We start from the raw sequence: 18,657 nt of genomic DNA on the forward strand, positions 1-18,657 counted from the left end.
TCACACTCGCCCCAGTGCCAAATAGCCTTCAGAGCTTTAAAAACTAATTATACGAATAGAGGCATGACTTTTCTTTTCCTTTCTCCCCTTGCCAAGTTCTGTGCTACTATAATATGCTCAATCAGGTCCCTTTGTCTGGCCAACCACACCAGAATATTAATGGAGAGATTCTGCTAGCAGCTTACCCTGCCTTTTGACATCCATTCGCAAAAGAGATAGTGGCAGGTTAAGACAACAGAATCAATCACTGTCAACACAGATATGCATGAGGATTTTTTTTTGCAAAGGCACTGCATTTGGATTCTTCCTTTTAATTAAACAAATGAGTTACAGGAAACCTGAGGAAGCGGAGGAAAAGAAAGCAGTGCACTGATGACTCCTCCTGCCACAATCCAAAAACTAGTGGCAAACTTTCAGGACCTATTTAATTCAGCAACGTTCATAAAGGGATGCTGCCAAGTAGTTCAAGCCCTGCCGTCAGCCCTGTTTTATGTCTGGACAGAACATGCTCCCACGTTTCACCAAGCTTAAAGCTTCCTTTCCAGCAAAAGGATGCTTAGTCCTGTCCCTGTTAGCTGAGGAGCTGGGTCAGTGAATGCAGGTGGATTTCTATGTGTCAGTGTTTTCAATAGCCTGGATGGCTCAGGTGAGAACGAAATGAACTCTCAAAGGCTCTCTCATCACAGAGATGACCCTAACCAAGATATTAATTGGGCAAGACCCATTTCCCTTTGGCTCCGTAGCAGCCTTCAGGCAGTGATAGCTAAGGCAGAATTATTCCCAATTCTTCAGCAGTGCCAAGAGGGAGAGAAAGAAGCAACAGCAACAAAGAAATCATGTTCCTTTGTATTAGGAGCAAGCCTGAAAAAAGTGTGCTAAAGTGGAAAGAAGATGACAAAAAATTGGACAAGCAATTAATTTTATTTTGAAGCTTTCAGGAGAGACCTATTCAACCATGCGCAGATTCTTGAAGAAGTTTATAAGCCATGTCGCTTACCATCAATGGCTAAAACTGGCCCAGACCAATTATTATCATTTAAATTAATGCTACAGGAGCATTCAAACAGCACTCTGAGGAACTGGGGCTTAATACATGATGCTCTGTGCAAACGGATAGTGAGAAAAGATCTTTGTTCTAACATCTAGGTGAAAAAAAAGGCAGACTACAGGAGCTTTTCTCAGGGAATTCAATGTAGATGACCTAATAGGGCTTTCTATTCTAACATCTCTGATACAATTTCAAAAAAAAACACAACTTCAATTAATGGATAGTAAAATGACAATATGGGAATAAAATGCACATTAGGAGCAAAATACTGGCACTGCTATCATCAGACTGAGCTTGGCCATGAGATTTGGCCCTGGCCAGGAATTTATGCTAGCACAGGTTACACTCAGACAGTAGTACCCAGCTCTGTATCCACAGGAGCTCTGGTGTCCCATGCTGATGGCTCAGAAATCACAGAAGGAGGCAGGAGGGCATCCCAGCACCCTTCCATGCCATGAAACAAAGGAGAAATCTGATGGCAAAGAAGGAATTTGGGACCAGATTCACAAATCTCAAAAAAGAAAAAACACAAAGACCTCAAGGGCTTTGCAAATGATTCTGTGATTCTATGATTCTTCCAGTGTCACTGAAGACTTTTTAAAACACTGGCGATTCTGATTGCCATACCTACTGCAGTACCCTCAGCAGTACAAGCAAGCATTTCTGTGACTAGATGTATTTTGTACTTTGTTCGTTCCTCTCTCTAGACTGCATCATCTTTATGTTATTGTGCATGCAGTCAGTGAATAAGTAAAATGACAATCTGGGCAAATTAGACTTTAATTTTCAACAGCTTCACTTACTCCTACTGTTTTATAGCCAAATGCCAATCAAGGATGTGATGAATGGTGATGGGGATGTGTAGACAAGCTTTTTGACTCGCTGGAATGACAAGAAGTGCCTGTTTCTTCAGGATGAGCCAATGATTCAAAGACTAAGCGATTTACAGCGTGCAAGGAAAGGCACTCCGCCCGTGTACAGGCTTCCACTTGCCTAAAAAAAGGCAGAAACAATCTTGTTTGGATACAGAAAGTTGCCTCTGCATGAATCCCCTCTGGAGGTACCACTGCTTTTCAAGACCAGTGAACTCTTGGCTGTCCTTAATAGCTGCTGGGCTCAGGGTGGAGGTGAAACACCACGGGGTCCCAGCTCAAACAGAGGGCAGCTGTGGTGGCAACGCCAGCTCTGGGAATCCCTGCCCAGTACAGTCAGTTGTCCCTACTGTTAGGTCACGGGCTGGTGCACTCTCCATTGCATGGGTCACCAGGATAGCACCATCAAGCACCACAAGGATCTGCCTGAATTAAAAACAACCCTTTCATCCCTTCCCCAATCTCAGCCACTTTCCTGATTTGTTTTACAAGCACGATTCTTCAAAGAGCTGCGCCTGAACAAGCAGGAATAGTCAAGAAGTGCAGGAAAGCAGCAAGCTGGTGCTGCCACTGAAGCCTCCTTGCTGACCCGTGGCCTCCCTCTCTTCTGTTCCTGCTGCATCAGAGCAGAAGCTCCACTTTCTTTTTTCTCTTGAAGGATAAAGAGCTGCAGGATGGTTTAGCTATCAATCCATCATGAGACAGGCGCTGATAAACAGAGCCCAGACACGTCTCCAAACCAGCACATTTCCCTCATGGTTTCTTGTTACCATCAGCAGAACCAAATGCAGGCAATGCTCAGAAAGTTCTCAGTTCAGCAAAGCTGGTGTCCTCATGTAAGGGCATGTGGACTCGAGTTTTGTTACTCCACTCAAGGAAAAAACACATCTCAAACCCTTCTCACACCTGGAGACACAACAGCTTCGCAAACACCGTAATTACTTTGTTTCCAGCACATTTTACCATTTTTGCGCTGTCTTAAAACCCTTTTACAGCTTTGGCTATAAAATGTTTTACCTTATGAAGTCTTCCTCCTCCTCTCTCTTGGGTCTCAGTTGTTTGGGCTGAGCCATGTTGCTCCAGTTGGGCAGAGACTTCAGGAGCCTGCTAATGTCGTCATCCTTAGCCCAGGAGGCGCTGATCACCAGCTTTTCATCTGACTGCGCGATGCTCCTATGGGAAACCAGCAGCAATCACATCAGTACAAAGCTTAGAATCACAGAATCATAGAATCACAGAGTATCCCGAGTTGGAAGGGACCCACAAGGATCATCGAGTCCAACTCCTGGCACCATGCAGGTCTACCCCAAAATTCAGACCGTATGACTGAGAGCACAGCTTCTTAAACTCTGACAGGCTTGGTGCCATGACTACGTCCCTGGGGAGCCTGTTCCAGTGTGCAACAACCCTCTCGGCGAAGAACCTCTTCCTGATGTCTAGCCTGAACCTCGCCTGTCGCAGCTTGACCCCATTCCCTCAGCTCCTATCGCTGGTCACTAAAGAGGACAGATCGGCACCTTCCCCTCCGCTCCTCCTTGTGAGGAAGCTGTAGGCCGCCATGAGGCCTCCCCTCAGCCTCCTCTTTTCCAGGCTGAACAGGCCTGGTGTCATCAGCTGCTCCTCATATGTCTTCCCTTCTAGGCCCCTCTACGCCCTTCACCATCTTTGTAGCCCTTCTCTGGACATTCTCCGACAGTCTGACGTCCTTATACATCAAACTGTACTCTTCACATGATTACACACTTACTAATTAAAATCACTGTCACATACGGATGTGCAAACCACACGGTATTAATGAATGCAAATAGATGGAAGCCACAGCAACACAAGTGGACACGGTACCTCTTCAGATAACTAGGGACAGCACTAGAGGGAATGGCCTCAAGTTGTGCCAGGGGAGGTTCAGGTTGGAAATGAGGAGACATTTCTGCTCAGAAGGAGCAGTCAGGCATTGGGACGGGTTGCCCAGGGAGGTGGTGGTGTCACCGTCCATGGGGGTGTTCAAGGAAAGGCTGGACGTGGTGCTTGGGGACATGGTTTAGTGGGTGACATTGGTGGTAGGGGGATGGTTGGACCAGCTGGTCTTGGAGGGCTCTTCCTAATCACCCATTTTCACCCTAATGATTCCATGTTTCTATGATACAAATTCCTCTCAAGCTCACAACTCTTGATGCACTTTGATAGAGTCCCTCAAGGGATTAATGGCCATATTGTCCCCTCATTTGAAATCATCCAACTTACCACCATTTACACAACCGGAGGAGGCCATCCTGCACTACGAGAGCGAGGAGGTAGTTTCTCCACAGCTCATTTGTTCTCTGCAATCTCAACCGAGCCCGCCAGCCGCTGCTGATTGTGCTGTGCCTGCAATGTGGAAACCTGCCCAGGCAGACCTGGGTGGAAGCCACCAGCTCACCGCACACCAGCTGGCCCTGCTCAGGGAGCAGGTCTGAAGCAAGGAAAGGAAACACAGGGTTCTGAATCTTCTCTCCGGTCATCCAAAACATCTGATAATAGTTTTCAGCTGAATCGTATGTATGTGTGAAATCAAATCAAAGATCACAGCATATTCCAATTACGAAGATTTTCCCTGTTTGATATTTTTGGCAATGTAAGTAATCTGAAATCCTCACCGGCAATTGCAGGAGGCAAAAGGGATGCTCTGCGTGGAGGAGTCAATTAGCTGCCTATTTTTTGTGTTGGGATTGCTCATGAACAACCATGAACACACACAACATATTGTTCTTCCATGCTTGCTATTTCACCAGCATATCGGTGAGCTGAGAGTCCTCTCCCTCTCTTGGGTTTTCGGTAAACTGCAAGGATCTGGGAAGTGTTTTTCACCCTCTTAGAAAAGGCAAGTGGGTATTAGGGGTACAGGTGTTTCCTTCTACATCCTATCACCAGTTTCCTTCACTAGCAAGCCTCATGGTGACCAACTGGACTGCTTCTCCAGCCCAAGAAGAAGCAGGTGTCCCCCTGTCTGCATCACTCACAGCAAGAGCATGGTGATGCCCTCTCCAACAGGATTTTTTTTTTTTTTTCCTTCTGTAATGGGAATATGGCAACTGAAAAAAGCAGTGACTTGACAAATGAAGCATCTGAAAAGACAAGGTCTCAGAAATCCTATTCCTACAGAGAGACTTAGCTGCAGACTGACAACACAATCAGTATCTCCACCAGGCTCCAAGAGATGGATCTTCTACCAAGCAAAAATACATACAACACCCTGGACCTGTGTTTGCCCCTCAGACACCCACCACCCCTTGCTCACAACACTACAAGGCATCCAGAAGTGCATCTTTGCTGTGCCCTACAACGGAAGGGGCTGACGAGGTGCAAACACCAGATAGATGTTTTTTCTGTTGCTGTCCCCCAGACGAACTGGCTTCCCCAGAGAGGGCAGAAACTTTGTGGATGGAAAAGATGCAGAGATTCAGTGCTGGCTCTGTCAGCTGAGAGTCGCTGGGTGCTGCAGTATGGACCTGTCTGTGCTGGCTCAACCCACGTCAATCTGGACCTCGCAGGGGCATTTACTGGGTTGCACACTTCTGGATGGCACACATGATGGTCATGGGGCACACAGATGGTCAGAGCTCACTGCCATTCAGGTGGTGATTTTGGGAAGGGTTATACAATAAAGACCCTGAAGGTTTCTGAACGGTTATGTGGATAACCCAGTCTCGTTTTAAATTAACTGAAAGGCATGTTTTATCAATAAATATAAATAAAAGTAACAACACACTGAGTATATGTGTTTGGAGGAGGAAAAGGGTGAAAATGGCATTGAGATAGGAGCCAACACTGATCTATCGTGAAACTGAAATGACTTCTTTTCCCACCAGCACGGAGCAACCTATCACTCCTTTCACCTGCCACCAAGAAAACAACCTCTGCTCAGTAAGCACAAAGGACTTGTGAAAATGAATTTGTCACATGCACTTACATACGAATTTTCCTTATCCTTAAATTTCATGTTCAATCTGCCACAGACAGAAAAGAATGAATTCTGTTTCCAGCCACAGAAGACCTCGGCATCAAAATATCAATTTGGCCTTCTGCTGCTATTAGGAACTCAGTGTTTTTCCGTTTATGAAAAAAGGGCTCTGCTCAACACCCTGGAAAAAAAAAACACACAACATTCCACCAGAATCTCTGACATCCGAGTTGGAAAAACTGAATTTGATGATATTTGGCCATTTCTCTGCCAAGGCAGGACAACTGTTCCACTGAATACATTAGTCAGTGCTTTGTCCTTTCCAGATTTAAATGACTGAAGTAATAGACTCCTTCCCTTGGGAGTCTATTTCACAGATGAACAAATCTAACTCTTAGACAAAAAAAAATCCCAGTACTGTGCTCATGTTTTACTTTACTCAGTTTCATCCCATTACTCCCTGTTATTTTCCCTTATAGCAGCCTCAGTACTCGGCCTCCGTCCTCAATTATTTACAGTGGTATCGTAGCCCTTCAGATGTCTATGCATGAAAGTCATCTTTGGGAGTCTTCTGATGGAGTCAGAGGACAGAGTTACCTTTCTGTTTTAAGATCCTTAGCATGTGCTGTCTTGAAAAACCCTATTGCTTTCTGGAGTGGGTGTCAGGGCAGGAGAGCCGGGTGTCCATTTGGCTGCTATAGCAAGTTCCAGACTGAGCTGGGTGTCCTTGCTTTTCTAGGGCCAGTATTTTCTGAGAGCCTATCTCACACGACTGCTGCTCTTCTTACCTTTTGGTGATGTTTCACTCATGGGACTGAGAGCCACTGGAGACCTTGGCAGAGTTCTCCATTTAAATCAAAAGGGTGCCTCGATCAGTGCTGGGACACAGCCACTTCTACACAGGTCCCTCTGAATTATTTCCCCATTCTTTCCCACGGTTGCAACACCTCCTAATATTTATTGACAGGTTGGTTTTACTCCAACCACCCCCTCATTAAGAAAGATGTTAAACAAGGTGGAACATACCCTGATCTCCGTTAGAAGCCCAGCTTTCACCGTCAGTTACAGACACCTTTTTCCCCACCTTTTCCTTCTAACGTCTCAGCCAGTTTTCTGCCTCCGTAACTTCCTATCAATGTCAACCTAATTCGGGTCCTCGAGTCAATTATCACAAGGTAGGATGACATGTTTTAGTACAGCTCAGAGTGCTTCCTTCCAAACGCCTCCCTTCTCCCAGAGTCCTACGCGATTACTCCTGCTGCCGTAATAGGGTTACTTGCCGCCACCAGTGCCATAATCAGCTAATTAATTCACAGCTCAACGGGCCAAGGAAAATGCCATCTGTTTGTACCCAGCTTTCGGGACTGGGGAGGGAATAGGTGACTGCTTGCACGGGTGATGGCACATGTGCAAGAGGCTTTGCCCCTCCATGGCTCGGTGGGTTTTATCCAGAAAACATCTGCTGATGGGAATGGTCCCACGTTGGCACCGTTGATCCCTGAGCTGGGGGCAGAGTGATGGGGAATGTCTCCTGACACAGCTGGGGATCAAGGCTTTTCATTAGGAAAACATCTGTGGGCCACAGGAGCTAATTGCACACTCTGTTGTCTTGTGCCAAAGGTATTTGGGAATGATTTTTTCTCTTCCCAGGCCCGGGGGATTTTTCCACGCTGAGCTCTGCCCACATCGCTAAGAGTTTAAAAGAAGAGTGCTCAGCATGTGCCAGGTACCCGACGGCCTGAGGGAGACAGACCCCTGCCTGGAAAAGCTTCTAGATCCAAAAAGACACTTACAGATCAAAAAGTTAACATAAGAAGGAGAAGATGCCAGTAAGAAGTATTAAACTGCGTGGAAAGAGTGCGTCTTTGGAACTTGAGAAATCCCGTTGTGACTGCAGATCCTGGACGAATTCATCTGCTCCTCATTTCCTTATCTATTAAAAAGGAGTCTAGTTTTATTTTGGCTGGCTGGAAACCATTTTTTTTTTCCTTTTACCCCGTTTTACCCCACATTGTTTCACAAACTTAGCTGAGACAGGTCAACCAGGAGCTGTCTTCATAGCTGGTAGAGGCTGCTGCCCACCTCCAGACAGTCGAGCCATCTTTTAATTAAGGTGAGTCACTCTTTGGAGGTTTCCATCTCATTTTGCAGACTGGAGAGAGTCAACTGGGGGGACTTAATTCAGACTCTTCAGACAGGTTGAAAAAAAGCATGAGAAAATAATTGTTCAATTGAGATAGGATGAAGAAAGTTTGATAAAAAGCAGGTGGACACACAGGACAGAGCCTAAGGTTGGACAACAAAATAAGGTGCAATTTCAAGATGAACTAAACTAGAAATGGGATAAATTGCTGTAGAAGGACAGAGAAAGAGATTCGTTTTAGATCTCAAAACAGCAAAGCTTTTCTGAGAAGGGTACTGGCAAGAGGTTAAAAAGAAAGACTAATGTTACAGGTAGCTACCTTGAACTGGTCAGATTTCATCCTGTCCCTACAGCTCCTTGCGTGGCCTTTCAGTATCTTCCAAAGCTTAGGAAAAATGGTTTAACTCATGAGTAGAGCTGTTTTTCCAGAAATCTGTTGAAGAAGCAGCTAGATGTGGGATGGACAGACTTAGGATGACACTGCTAACACAGCAGGAGGTTTTGTGGCTCTATCTCCCACTTTTGCTTTCATTTTAATCCCCGATTTCCCACTCCTCACCGCACATTAGTCAGAAAGCATAACTCACATTTGTAAACAGTTTGTGTCAAACTTCTTACACACACATGATTTGCTGAAGACGTCTCACCGAGCTCGGACGAAATACGCTTCCGAAATTTGTCATCGATGAAAGCAAGAAAACCCACAGTTGCTACTTATATAAATGCCCAATCCATTCACATCCAGCCCCGCTAGTTTTTGTGTTTGCTAGAAAAATCAGAGCCAAGTGGAAATCAAACAAGAAAAATCTCAGCTCTGCACGCCTTAGCGCTGACGTCCTGACGGAGCTATCTGTGCTGTGAAGGACTCCGAGTGCAACCGCCCTGCTTTGAGGAGCCTGCATCTGAATACATTTAATCCACGCTTGTTTCTATTCCCCTTCAGGAAGCATGCACGTGGGGAAGGAATGAATGCCACGTGCAAATCTTGCATAAACTGTCTCTCTGGCTTCCCAAATTCTTGCTCCCTTGACATCTCAAGAGCAGACACGCACTCCTTGCTCCAACAGCTTCGCCTGATTGTATCAGTATTCAGCTCTAAGGAGTGTATCCTGATTTCAGGCAGCTGTAAATGGTCATTCCTCCACTAACTTTATTTATCAGCGTGAGGACACTTGAGATTTCTCCATCCAAAGGAAAGCCGCGGTCCGTGCTGAGCCGTACCGACGCGAGGTCCCTGCAGAGGGCATGCTGACCCCGCGCATCAAACCGCTCGCCCAGGAGAGCGGGGTGGCTGCTGTACTCCTCCGGATCATTTGAAATGTATATGGATTTCTATTTCAGTCAGTCATTTGCTAGCAGCAAAACTAGAACATTTCCTGTTTTTCCTCCTGCTGTAATCAGGATATTGCCAAATTAGGGCTGTCCTAATTACGCCTCAGCAGGTGCCAAAGCCAGGAATGGTATCAGGAAAGGAAGGAAGGAAGGACCTGTAAATTCAAGCCAGAGAAATTACATCCATTGTCTGGCTGCAGTCAGTGAAGTTTCACATAAAACACGAGCCTTTTGGACAATGGCACACGCACAGCTACCGATTTACATGAGTGCTCGGATGCCGTTTAGCCCACATATGTGCTCACTGCTATTGTTGGTGTTATTAATAATAATAATGAGCCCGTACGCAGCCGCTCGCCAGATGAAACTTCTTCTGAATGAAATCAAGCAATAGGAAATAATTTCTTAATGCTTTTGGTCAGAAAACACAAGGGGCTTTTTCAGCTTCCCCTGCTATCGCCAGCCTCAATTAGCTATTAAAGGAGATTATGTATAGCGGCTATTATAGCCCGCATCGCCACGGCATCTTTAGTGTCTTTCAATGCAAGTATTTATCCCCGCGGTGCAGGGCACGTCGCTCGCCCCCCTCTCCAGGGAGGGCCATTTTACAGATGGGCAGTGGAGATGTACAGAGAATAAGTTATTTAGCAATGGTTACCACGGAAATCTACGATAAAGCAAGTGCCCAAAGGACTCAAAGCCCGTGTCCAGAGCCTGAGTTTAGCTTCCACACCATGGTTTGGGAAGCAGTCAGAGAGCCATCCCCCCCAAAATGCTGCTGAACAGTCTAGGTTAGAGCATCTGATGGCTTCTCGAAAGACTAAGTTTACAGGAAGGTTTGGGAAAAGTGCCACAAAATCTGGTGCGTGTGTATTTAAATGGTGTGCTGTGGTTATGAATTCCAACACTGTCATGAGATCTGAATGCTGAAACCTCAGTATAATTAATTAAAATATAATTCCTTGGAACAACGAATGGAATGGATGAGATGGAAGGAGCTGACTTGCTTTACAAGCAAGCAGTAGCTACATACAATGAGTTACGTTAATGCTGATGCCTTATGTTCTCCATCTCCAACCTGAGGCCACCTTTTGCCCAATGAAGAGAAAAGCCGTGTGGTTTCTAAGCACCCTCCCACTCTCATCCATGTTTAAAAAGCTTAAACCATAGCATGGTGTGCAAAAGGTCCCCGAGAAACCAAGATTCTTCCTACGGCAATGACCACTATTTCAGATTTTTCCCCCACCTATAAAAACCTGTTCCTGAGTGTCCCAGCAGAGACGGTTTCCAGAAGTAACTTCTTCCTGCTCATGTCAAGCAGTAAAAGCATGAGGGCAGTGTCTCCAATCCTGTCCATACCTGTAGGCAAGGGTGCAGGTGTCCTTGTACTCCTGGAGCTTCACGCACACCATGTTGAGGAACTGATCCGAATAGGCGCTCAGGTCATGCATCAGGTTCATCAGGTCTTGGACAGTCTTCTCCACGATCACCGTGCTCTGGAAAAGAAAAGCAAGTATGAGCATGAATAGAGGTTAAACGGATAGCTTAATTTCAGCCGTCTCGTGTTTTGCTAATTAGTGTCACAGATGCAACTGTACAGCTGATTCTCCCTGACGCCGAGCAGATGCTGGAACAACCCGTGTCTCCAAGTGACGTAAAACAGAATGGAAGACGAAAAAGCAGAAACCGAGGGAGAGGGATGGCTTAGGGCTTTGAATATCGGGTCTGGAAGAGTTTGGCTTTTTGGGCCAGTGGCTCAGGACCAGAGGAGTTCTCTGGGTCTTTTAGTTCACTAGATGAAACCTCAAAATTCAGACGTGTGATTTTTAGAAGAACCAGGTACCTGAAGCTTCGCTGGGCTCTACTTGGACTTGCCAACACTGAGCCTTTCAGCCTGACCAGTAATTCTGGACTCCCAGATCGCAGACCATCCTAACGACCAGGGGTTACGCCCATGGCTCACATTTGTACGAACTGCACGTGCTGGGGACAAGCTTGCTGCTGAGGCCGAGGGTTAAGTAGCACCTTGCAATCCTTTTGTTATGACAAGCGGCGTTATTACAGTCACGGGAACAACAGGGCAAAGCTGCAAACCAAAAATGCTGCTCCCCAGCCTACAGATGAGCCAGTTTTGACAGCCCACAGGAGAAGGAGGTATTGTGCATCTGATAACATCCCGGATTTATAGCACCCTGTATGAATTTGGGGATTTCTGAGGCACCCCCCAAGGTGACTTGCCGGCTGTATTTGATTTTGTTTCTCTAAACAATCGAGAAGGAAGGTTATCAAAGTCCCAGAATGACACCAATTGTATTAATATTAGCCTCAGCAGAATGGAGGGCTGTTCCTGAGCTACGCACAAAGGCAAAGAAGGAGACTGAAACATCTGGGAGCCGTGCTTCATGTGAGAAACTCTGGACTCCAGTTATACCAGGGGGTACTCCAGGGACTTCCAGAGAGCTGCATCAAGGCTGATTTTACCTTTTTCTCCGTATTAATCAGGCTGCGAAGAGGAGTTAGTGACTCAGTTGTTTGCAGAGCAAAATCTCATCAAAACCAAAATCATAGTCTCTGCAATATCCCCACAAGCCCAACTTCCTTCCCTGTATTGATTTCCAGATTAAAGTGCGGCAGCATCGCCCTGATCCATAATCCTGCTCCTCCGGAGTTACCCGTGAGTGACAGGAATTGATTCTGCTCCACTACCTCTCCCTGATTTGGTAAAAAAACGTCTGCAGACCTCATCCTCAGTCAGAGCACGGATTATCCCTTAGCACGCAGGCAGCAGAGGGGGTTAAATGAAGGCTTAGTCACTGACCATGCCATGCCTGAGATGTCCTTGGCTGACCACTTCACTTAGAGGAGGAAACTCCTCTTCGGTCACCCTTATGTTGCATTAACTTGCTCCTAAGCAAATCACTGACCTTTCATACCAGAACTAGCAACAATTAGGGATTGCTTTGTCCAAAAAAAAATGTATTTTGGCACAGCCACCTCTCAGATGTTCTTGTTTAGGCTGCTTCTCCTGTTACTACACGTAGCTGTGTTTTAATAAAGATTCAATCCCGCCTTGGACTTGATGCCCACGGGTCAGGCCAACCAACCCTAAAGGACTTGCAACCTGCTGTTATCATGAGCAAATGAACCGGACAAGAACTCAGTTCAAAAGAGACCTGGACATACTGGAAAGAGTCCACCAAGATGCTGAAGGGCCTGGAGCACCTCTGCCATGAGGAAGGGCTGGGAGAGCCAGGGCTGCTCCACCTGGAGAAGAGGAGGCTCCAGGGGATCTTATCAATGTCCATAAATACTTGAAGGGAGGTCCATAGGGCAGACGGACTCAGAGGTGCCTCCACCCCCACTGGTTGGCCGCCAGCATGCCAGGACACCGAGCTGACCCAAGCGAGGGCAAAAGAAGCCTTTTAAGAATTCACCCAAATTTCACTGAAATGAGACATTGATCTGGCTCCTTTCCCTTGAGAGTAAACCCTAAACCACGTACGTTGGGCTGGGAAGTGAGGTGTGGAAATTACCTGGTAATTTGGGGAAATTAGATCAATCAGATCCACTAGCCTCGAGGTAGGGCATAAATGCACCTTCAGTGCAAGGGGGTTCTGTAAAAGGAACTCACTTTTCACCAGAATGGCTTAAAATGTGCTCCCACAGCCAGTGCTTGTCTCTCAGCAGAGGACAAGGTGGCTCTCCAAACTGCTTACAAAAGCCACAAGAAATCTCTGATTTCACATGTGGGAAATACAGATTTTGCCTTGCAGCTTCAGTCCAAATCCAACTGTCTCCTTCTGGGGCTGATTCTGACCCTTTACGGTGGGACAGTTACGTAGGGAAGTTACACAGGGAAGAAGAAAACCCCAAAGTTCCTAACTCGTGCAGCAACCTGGAAACCAAAAGCAATGATTTGCCTCTTTGTGTGGATAATCATTTCATTTTCCACTGGTAGTTTAGTGGTGGGAGACGGGTGGGCTTTTCAGAGACCCGTGCGTGACATTACCTGATCTCTCTTAGTTTGCAAGGATCTGTCCTTCTTTGTGTCCTCCCGCCGCAGTGAACTTTGTGCCTTGGCCATGCAGCCCCATGAAGAGCAATCAAAGCTGCCCTCAAACTGCCCCATTTCCATTTCATTTCGTAACTCAATATTCCAGAAAACAACAACTTAAAAACCCAAAGACCATACATTAAAAGGGAGGCTACTGCTGGTTTCTACAGAGCTTCTCCCACTTACTTTCTCCTCTCTACAACAACATTAAAATCAGAGCTAAGCTCCTGTCAATATCTTGATTTTAGAATAAGGTCTTTTGATTTAATGAGAATTCTAAGCTACTTCCATGACTTTTTTTTTTTAAAAAAAGACAATTACCATATGAAAGAAGGCTGTACCAGATACGTAAAGGCTATTTTTTTCTCTAACATTTTAACCTTTTCCAAAGCAATCCTGACACATCTGCATGTGTCCCTGGGGATGCTCTGTATTAGGATGCATTAGGCCATGTTAATACAGCTGGACTCGTTAGCTGGGCCAGCGCAGGATCTTCTAAAACTCGGCGCGAGGAAATGAAAGGCAGCGCATGTATTATCAGAGAGTTACAATCCAGCTGCCGCTAACCCATCTGGATTCATTAACAGCAAATGGATATGATCAAAGCATAATTTTATGGCAAGACACTTCAATGAACCCTTTTAAAAAAACCCACACTAACAAGGCAACGCATCCGCCGAACAATATTCATCTCCTCGCACCTGAAAACACGGCGTGGTGCTGAATCCTAACATCACGCCGAGGCTATGATTCATTACTCCTACAGCACATCGGGGTGAAGGTTTCAAAGGGGTCTTCTTACAGCTACTAAAAATAAAAAGAAATTCCTTCTGACGACCTCCTGTCCATTAGCTACTGTCAATGTAATATGATAAAACGGCATAGCGCCGGTCGTTATTAACACCGTGGGTTTTATCTTTCATGTGTTTTGCAAACATTTATCACTGCTCCTTGATACAGCCCTTATTCTCAGTTGTGCCGAAGCTTCAGATAACGCAAAGGAGCTCCAGGGCACGTATAATTTACACTCTGACCGTACTGCTTTCCCCAGCCCCAAATGATGGAGAAAAATAACCAGCCCCAGAGGTATTATTGACAGATGGGGCATAAAAAAATACAAGAAAAAACAACAACAACAGGTCGTGGGATTTCTTTTTCTGTTCCCATAGCCCCCTTCTCTTGAAAATCAAATTTGCTTCATTCCCCAAGCCAAGGTTCCTCTCTGCTTAAACTCTTCCTCACCTTTGACTTGTGCAACCCCACCTAAATTTTAAAAATGACCAAATGCCTCTACAGAAAGAGGGCACCTGATGGCATGACACAGTTGGGGTCTCCGAGCGTCCCTGTGGCAGCTGCAAAGGCGCATGGCACAACAGAGCAGGGACTAGCAGGTCCCCAACACGCAGAAAAAGTTCAAAGCATCAGGCCAAGCCTACACAAAAATTCAATTTTCAATCTACCATTTTTTTTTCTCTGACTTCTCGGCAAGGAGCGCTAGATTAGAGGAACAATCTCCACCCCGACTATTTTTTTTTTTCTGCAGTAATTGCAGCTTCTCGCCCGCACGTTCACTTGCAAACTCTTCAACTTCTTGGGGGAAGAAAGGTGAAGATGGGAATCTCCCCAGGCAGGGACGTCTTCAGCATGTGATGGGCTCTTGAAAATGCAGCAGATGGAGGAAGAGACCTTGGCACTGTAAAGGTTGTTGGTGATGAGTATATTATTGCCCATCACTTCAATCTCCTTGAGATGTCTTGGCAGAGGAAGGCACCAGATGAGTGCAGGATGTGACTGCCTGTAAGGGGAAAATAAATAGAGCCTAATCTAATTTTTAAGTTGGAGTATAGCTGACACCCCACAATTTAAGAAGTGCTATATGGAGCACAGCTGTAATTAAAGGCAGAACAGGAGAGACAAAAGCTTTGCAAACCTCTCCAACCTCAGTGCTGACCCTCAGCTCTGGGTTTGGGACCACTTCCAAAGCATACTGATGCCTTGACACGTGACGTTTATTCGTGTATTTTCTTGCCTTTTTTTTTTCTTTTCTTTTTTTTTTTTTTTTTTTTTTTTAATTACAGCTTCTCAGCTGCCCCCAAAATCATTCATTTCATTTTTCCAAAACATTATTCATCCTTCTTTGCTGGTACTGAGAAGGTGTGCTCAGCAGGGGGCTCCAATGACCTGCGCTGGGGCACTATACATGGGGAAGAGCTGCAAATATATAAATCACCACGTCGGGGGAGGGAAGCCTATGTTTGTCCCAGCATCATCCATATGGATTTGTCCTGCTTGAAGCAACCTCACCTGTGTTGGGCGCCGTATGCCGTGCAATCAGCCATGAGGGTGACAAACTTGCCTGCGGGTCGCGGAGGCTCCGGCTCTTCCTGTGGCCCCAGGAGGTGGGGAGCAGAGCAGGGGCTGCACTCAGAAGCTGGGTGGTTGGGATTGAGCTCTCCTTGGGGTGAGATGGAGACACCGCGGGGTGTTCCCTTTCCTGCCTGGAAGGCTGGCGTTGCTTCCTTGTCGGACCCGTGGGCGTTTGGCTGGTTGTTTGCTCAGCGGTGAGAACAAGAAACGAACTCGTGGAGGTGCTGGACATTTTGGGATGGAGGTGATGGAGCTGCTGGGCAGTGATGAAAGCTAGCTCCATGACTGGACAGCACCAAAGCGTGGTTGGTGCTCTGCCTGCATCTTGCCATGGGGCTCCCTCGGTGCCATCACCAGTGTGTGGTTGTGTGGTGTGTGCTGGAGAAAGCCACATGCAGGGAAATTCCCCCTCTTTAACCAAGGCCTTGAAGAAACAGCATCCAGCAAGGATGTATTTCGGCTTCTTTTCTCATAACTTCGCTCTTCCTCATTTCCCAAGGCAAGCACCAGCAGCAGAGCAGGCTCAGGTGAAGAGCTCCCACCAGTCTCACCTGGGATTTCTTGATTTCTTCCGATGACTTTCCGCTTGGTGGCTGCATCTCATCTGCTGCCAGGCCGGAATGGGGCTGCATGCAATTCCCTTGGCACTGCAATGCCTGTGGTGGGCACAGGGAACCTCCTGGGCTCCAGGCTGTGCCCAGTGCCTCCTGTCCTAGCACTGGGCACCACTGGCAAGAGCCGGGCTCCGTCCTCTCTGCTCCTCCCTGCAGGGATTTCTGGACATTGCTAAGATCCCCCCGAGCCTCCTCTCCAGGCTGAGCAGCCCCAGGTCTCATATCAGAGGGACCCCAGGCCCTGCAGCATCCCAGTGGCCCTCCGCTGGGCTCATTCCAGTACATCCCTGTCTCTTTTATACTGGGAGGCCCAGTATCACACCAGCATAATGCCACCAGGTGCAACAAACAGTCTCCAGCACATAACGGAGGTCATGGAGAGAGAGTTAAGCTCGATGAGCTCTTACATTTTGGCTTGATATACAGCATTCTGCAACAAGATGCACACTTCCCCAAGTATCTGAAATCCTGGGACTAGGATCTAGGCTTAAATTTATGACATCTATTAGCATCATTATTTTATTTTATTTTAAATTTAATTTTTAATTTAATTTAATTTTAAATTTTATTGTAATTCACTATTTCATTTCATTTTATTATTTCATTTCATTTTATTTCATTTCATTTATTTTGACTTTATTGTGCCGTGCCCCCACCTGCGGGGCCGCCTCCCGCGGGCTGTGACCCGTGATGCTCAGCAGCATCAGGCTGCCAGATGCAATTTGGTTCCTCCGCCGTCAATTAATAACGCTTTGTCACCCTGCAGGCGGGCGAAAGGGAGTGGTGACCCCCCCAGCATGGGCTTTGCTGTACTGGTGTGGACGGGGACGGGGGAGAGCCCCAGGAACCAGGCAAGACGCAGAAATACCCAGAGGGGCTCTCAGGAGCTGGGAAACATCAAGTGCTGCCAGCTCACTGAACGGCGAAGGGAGACGGAGATAAAACCACAAATGTATTCGTTGCCTTTGCCCAAATTCTGGCAGTTTAACAACTATCCCACAAGGCCAACGCTGCGACTGGTGATCACCTCGTCCGGGGATGCTACGTGTCGGTGGGGCAGACTTGGAGGTGGAAATCAGTGTAAAATGAAATGCAGGAGCTGGGGACCCGGCTTCCCCCGAGTACTGCTCTAAGATGCCTGCTTAAACCTACCCGATGCCTGAAAAATAATCAACACAATCTGAAAATTGTCTTGGCTATTTGGAAATCTGGGACAATCTGGCTGGGGAAACTGCCCCAGCTCTGCTCCCGCTGCGTGGCACCAACCCGCAACCCTACATCCACGGAGCTACCCTCAGTAAAACAGGAAAAAAAGCAACACCAAACCCTGAACCAACCTATTTTTTTTTTTTTTTTTGAGCTAAAAGAGGGAAGATGATAGCCTAAATTGCCCGTTTTACTGATTAGTGGTTATTTCACACTGAGTGATAAGGGGGCTTTGCAATTTGTTTTCTTCTGCGGTACACGCAGGGTTTACAAAGGGCTGGGGTTTTTAGTATGTATCAATTCAAATACATGTTTAAATGCAAAACTCTTTTTACGGTCTCCAAATCTGATAGCCTGCTTTTCTCAGCCAGCATTCTTTTTTTTTTTTTTCTTTTTTTTTTTTTTTTCAGCAAAATTCATTATTCCAGTATCAGTGCTGCAGAATCCTGCCCGTTACTATGGTTATACCACATCCTTCTGCAACTTTGCTTCCCAAATGCTCCTAACTCGGAGGGATATTTTTTTTTACACTACATCTCTGCCTGTTTCTCCGCAGGTGATATTTTTCATTTTACGGGCTTCATTCGGAGAAGTCCTGAGTGCCTCCGTAGCGCAGATGCTAACAGGAGCCCATAATACTCCGTGTTTCTCCCTTAGAATTAAAAGTGGTGCTGCAGCAGCCACGTGAGAGCACAAACAAGGTCTTGGGTATCTCTTTTTTTACCTGGAACCATGTGATGCAGAAAACATTTGCTCCAGTGAACTAGAATATTGATGAAGAGCAAAATGTACATTTTTTTTAAAAAAAAGGCAGAAAACACGTACCGTAAAATCTGCTTATTACTGTGTTACCTTTGCCCATGCAGAAGAATTGTTTCCTTCCTCTAAACACTGTATTCATTATTTAGGATTTCACAGAGCACGGGATTTAAACACACGAGTCCCTATTCTACGCCGAGTTAACATGAGCTGCAGCCAGCCCTGCTGAAGCCCGGTAAATACCCACTGAATCACAGCTATTTAAAGCACCGAAAGAGGAGTTTGCCAGGAGTATTTTCAAACTATGCTCTGCAATATTTTTTTT

At 46.3% G+C, this 18,657-nt stretch overlaps 1 protein-coding gene across 2 annotated transcripts in view; it reads right to left on the reverse strand.

Moving 5' to 3' along the window:
- EXOC4 (exocyst complex component 4) overlaps positions 1-18,657 on the reverse strand; it is a 379,564-nt gene that overhangs the window by 55,902 nt on the left and 305,005 nt on the right. For both annotated transcript variants that reach the window (XM_035319681.1, XM_035319676.1), the window contains exons 12-13: positions 10,692-10,828; positions 2,938-3,093 (exon numbers count right to left, since the gene is read on the reverse strand). In XM_035319681.1, the coding sequence (XP_035175572.1) occupies positions 2,938-3,093; positions 10,692-10,828 (293 nt within the window). The remainder of the gene's footprint in view (positions 1-2,937; positions 3,094-10,691; positions 10,829-18,657) is intronic.

The sequence above is a fragment of the Oxyura jamaicensis genome, chromosome 1, assembly GCF_011077185.1.
Source record: "Oxyura jamaicensis isolate SHBP4307 breed ruddy duck chromosome 1, BPBGC_Ojam_1.0, whole genome shotgun sequence".
NCBI lineage: Eukaryota > Metazoa > Chordata > Aves > Anseriformes > Anatidae > Oxyura > Oxyura jamaicensis.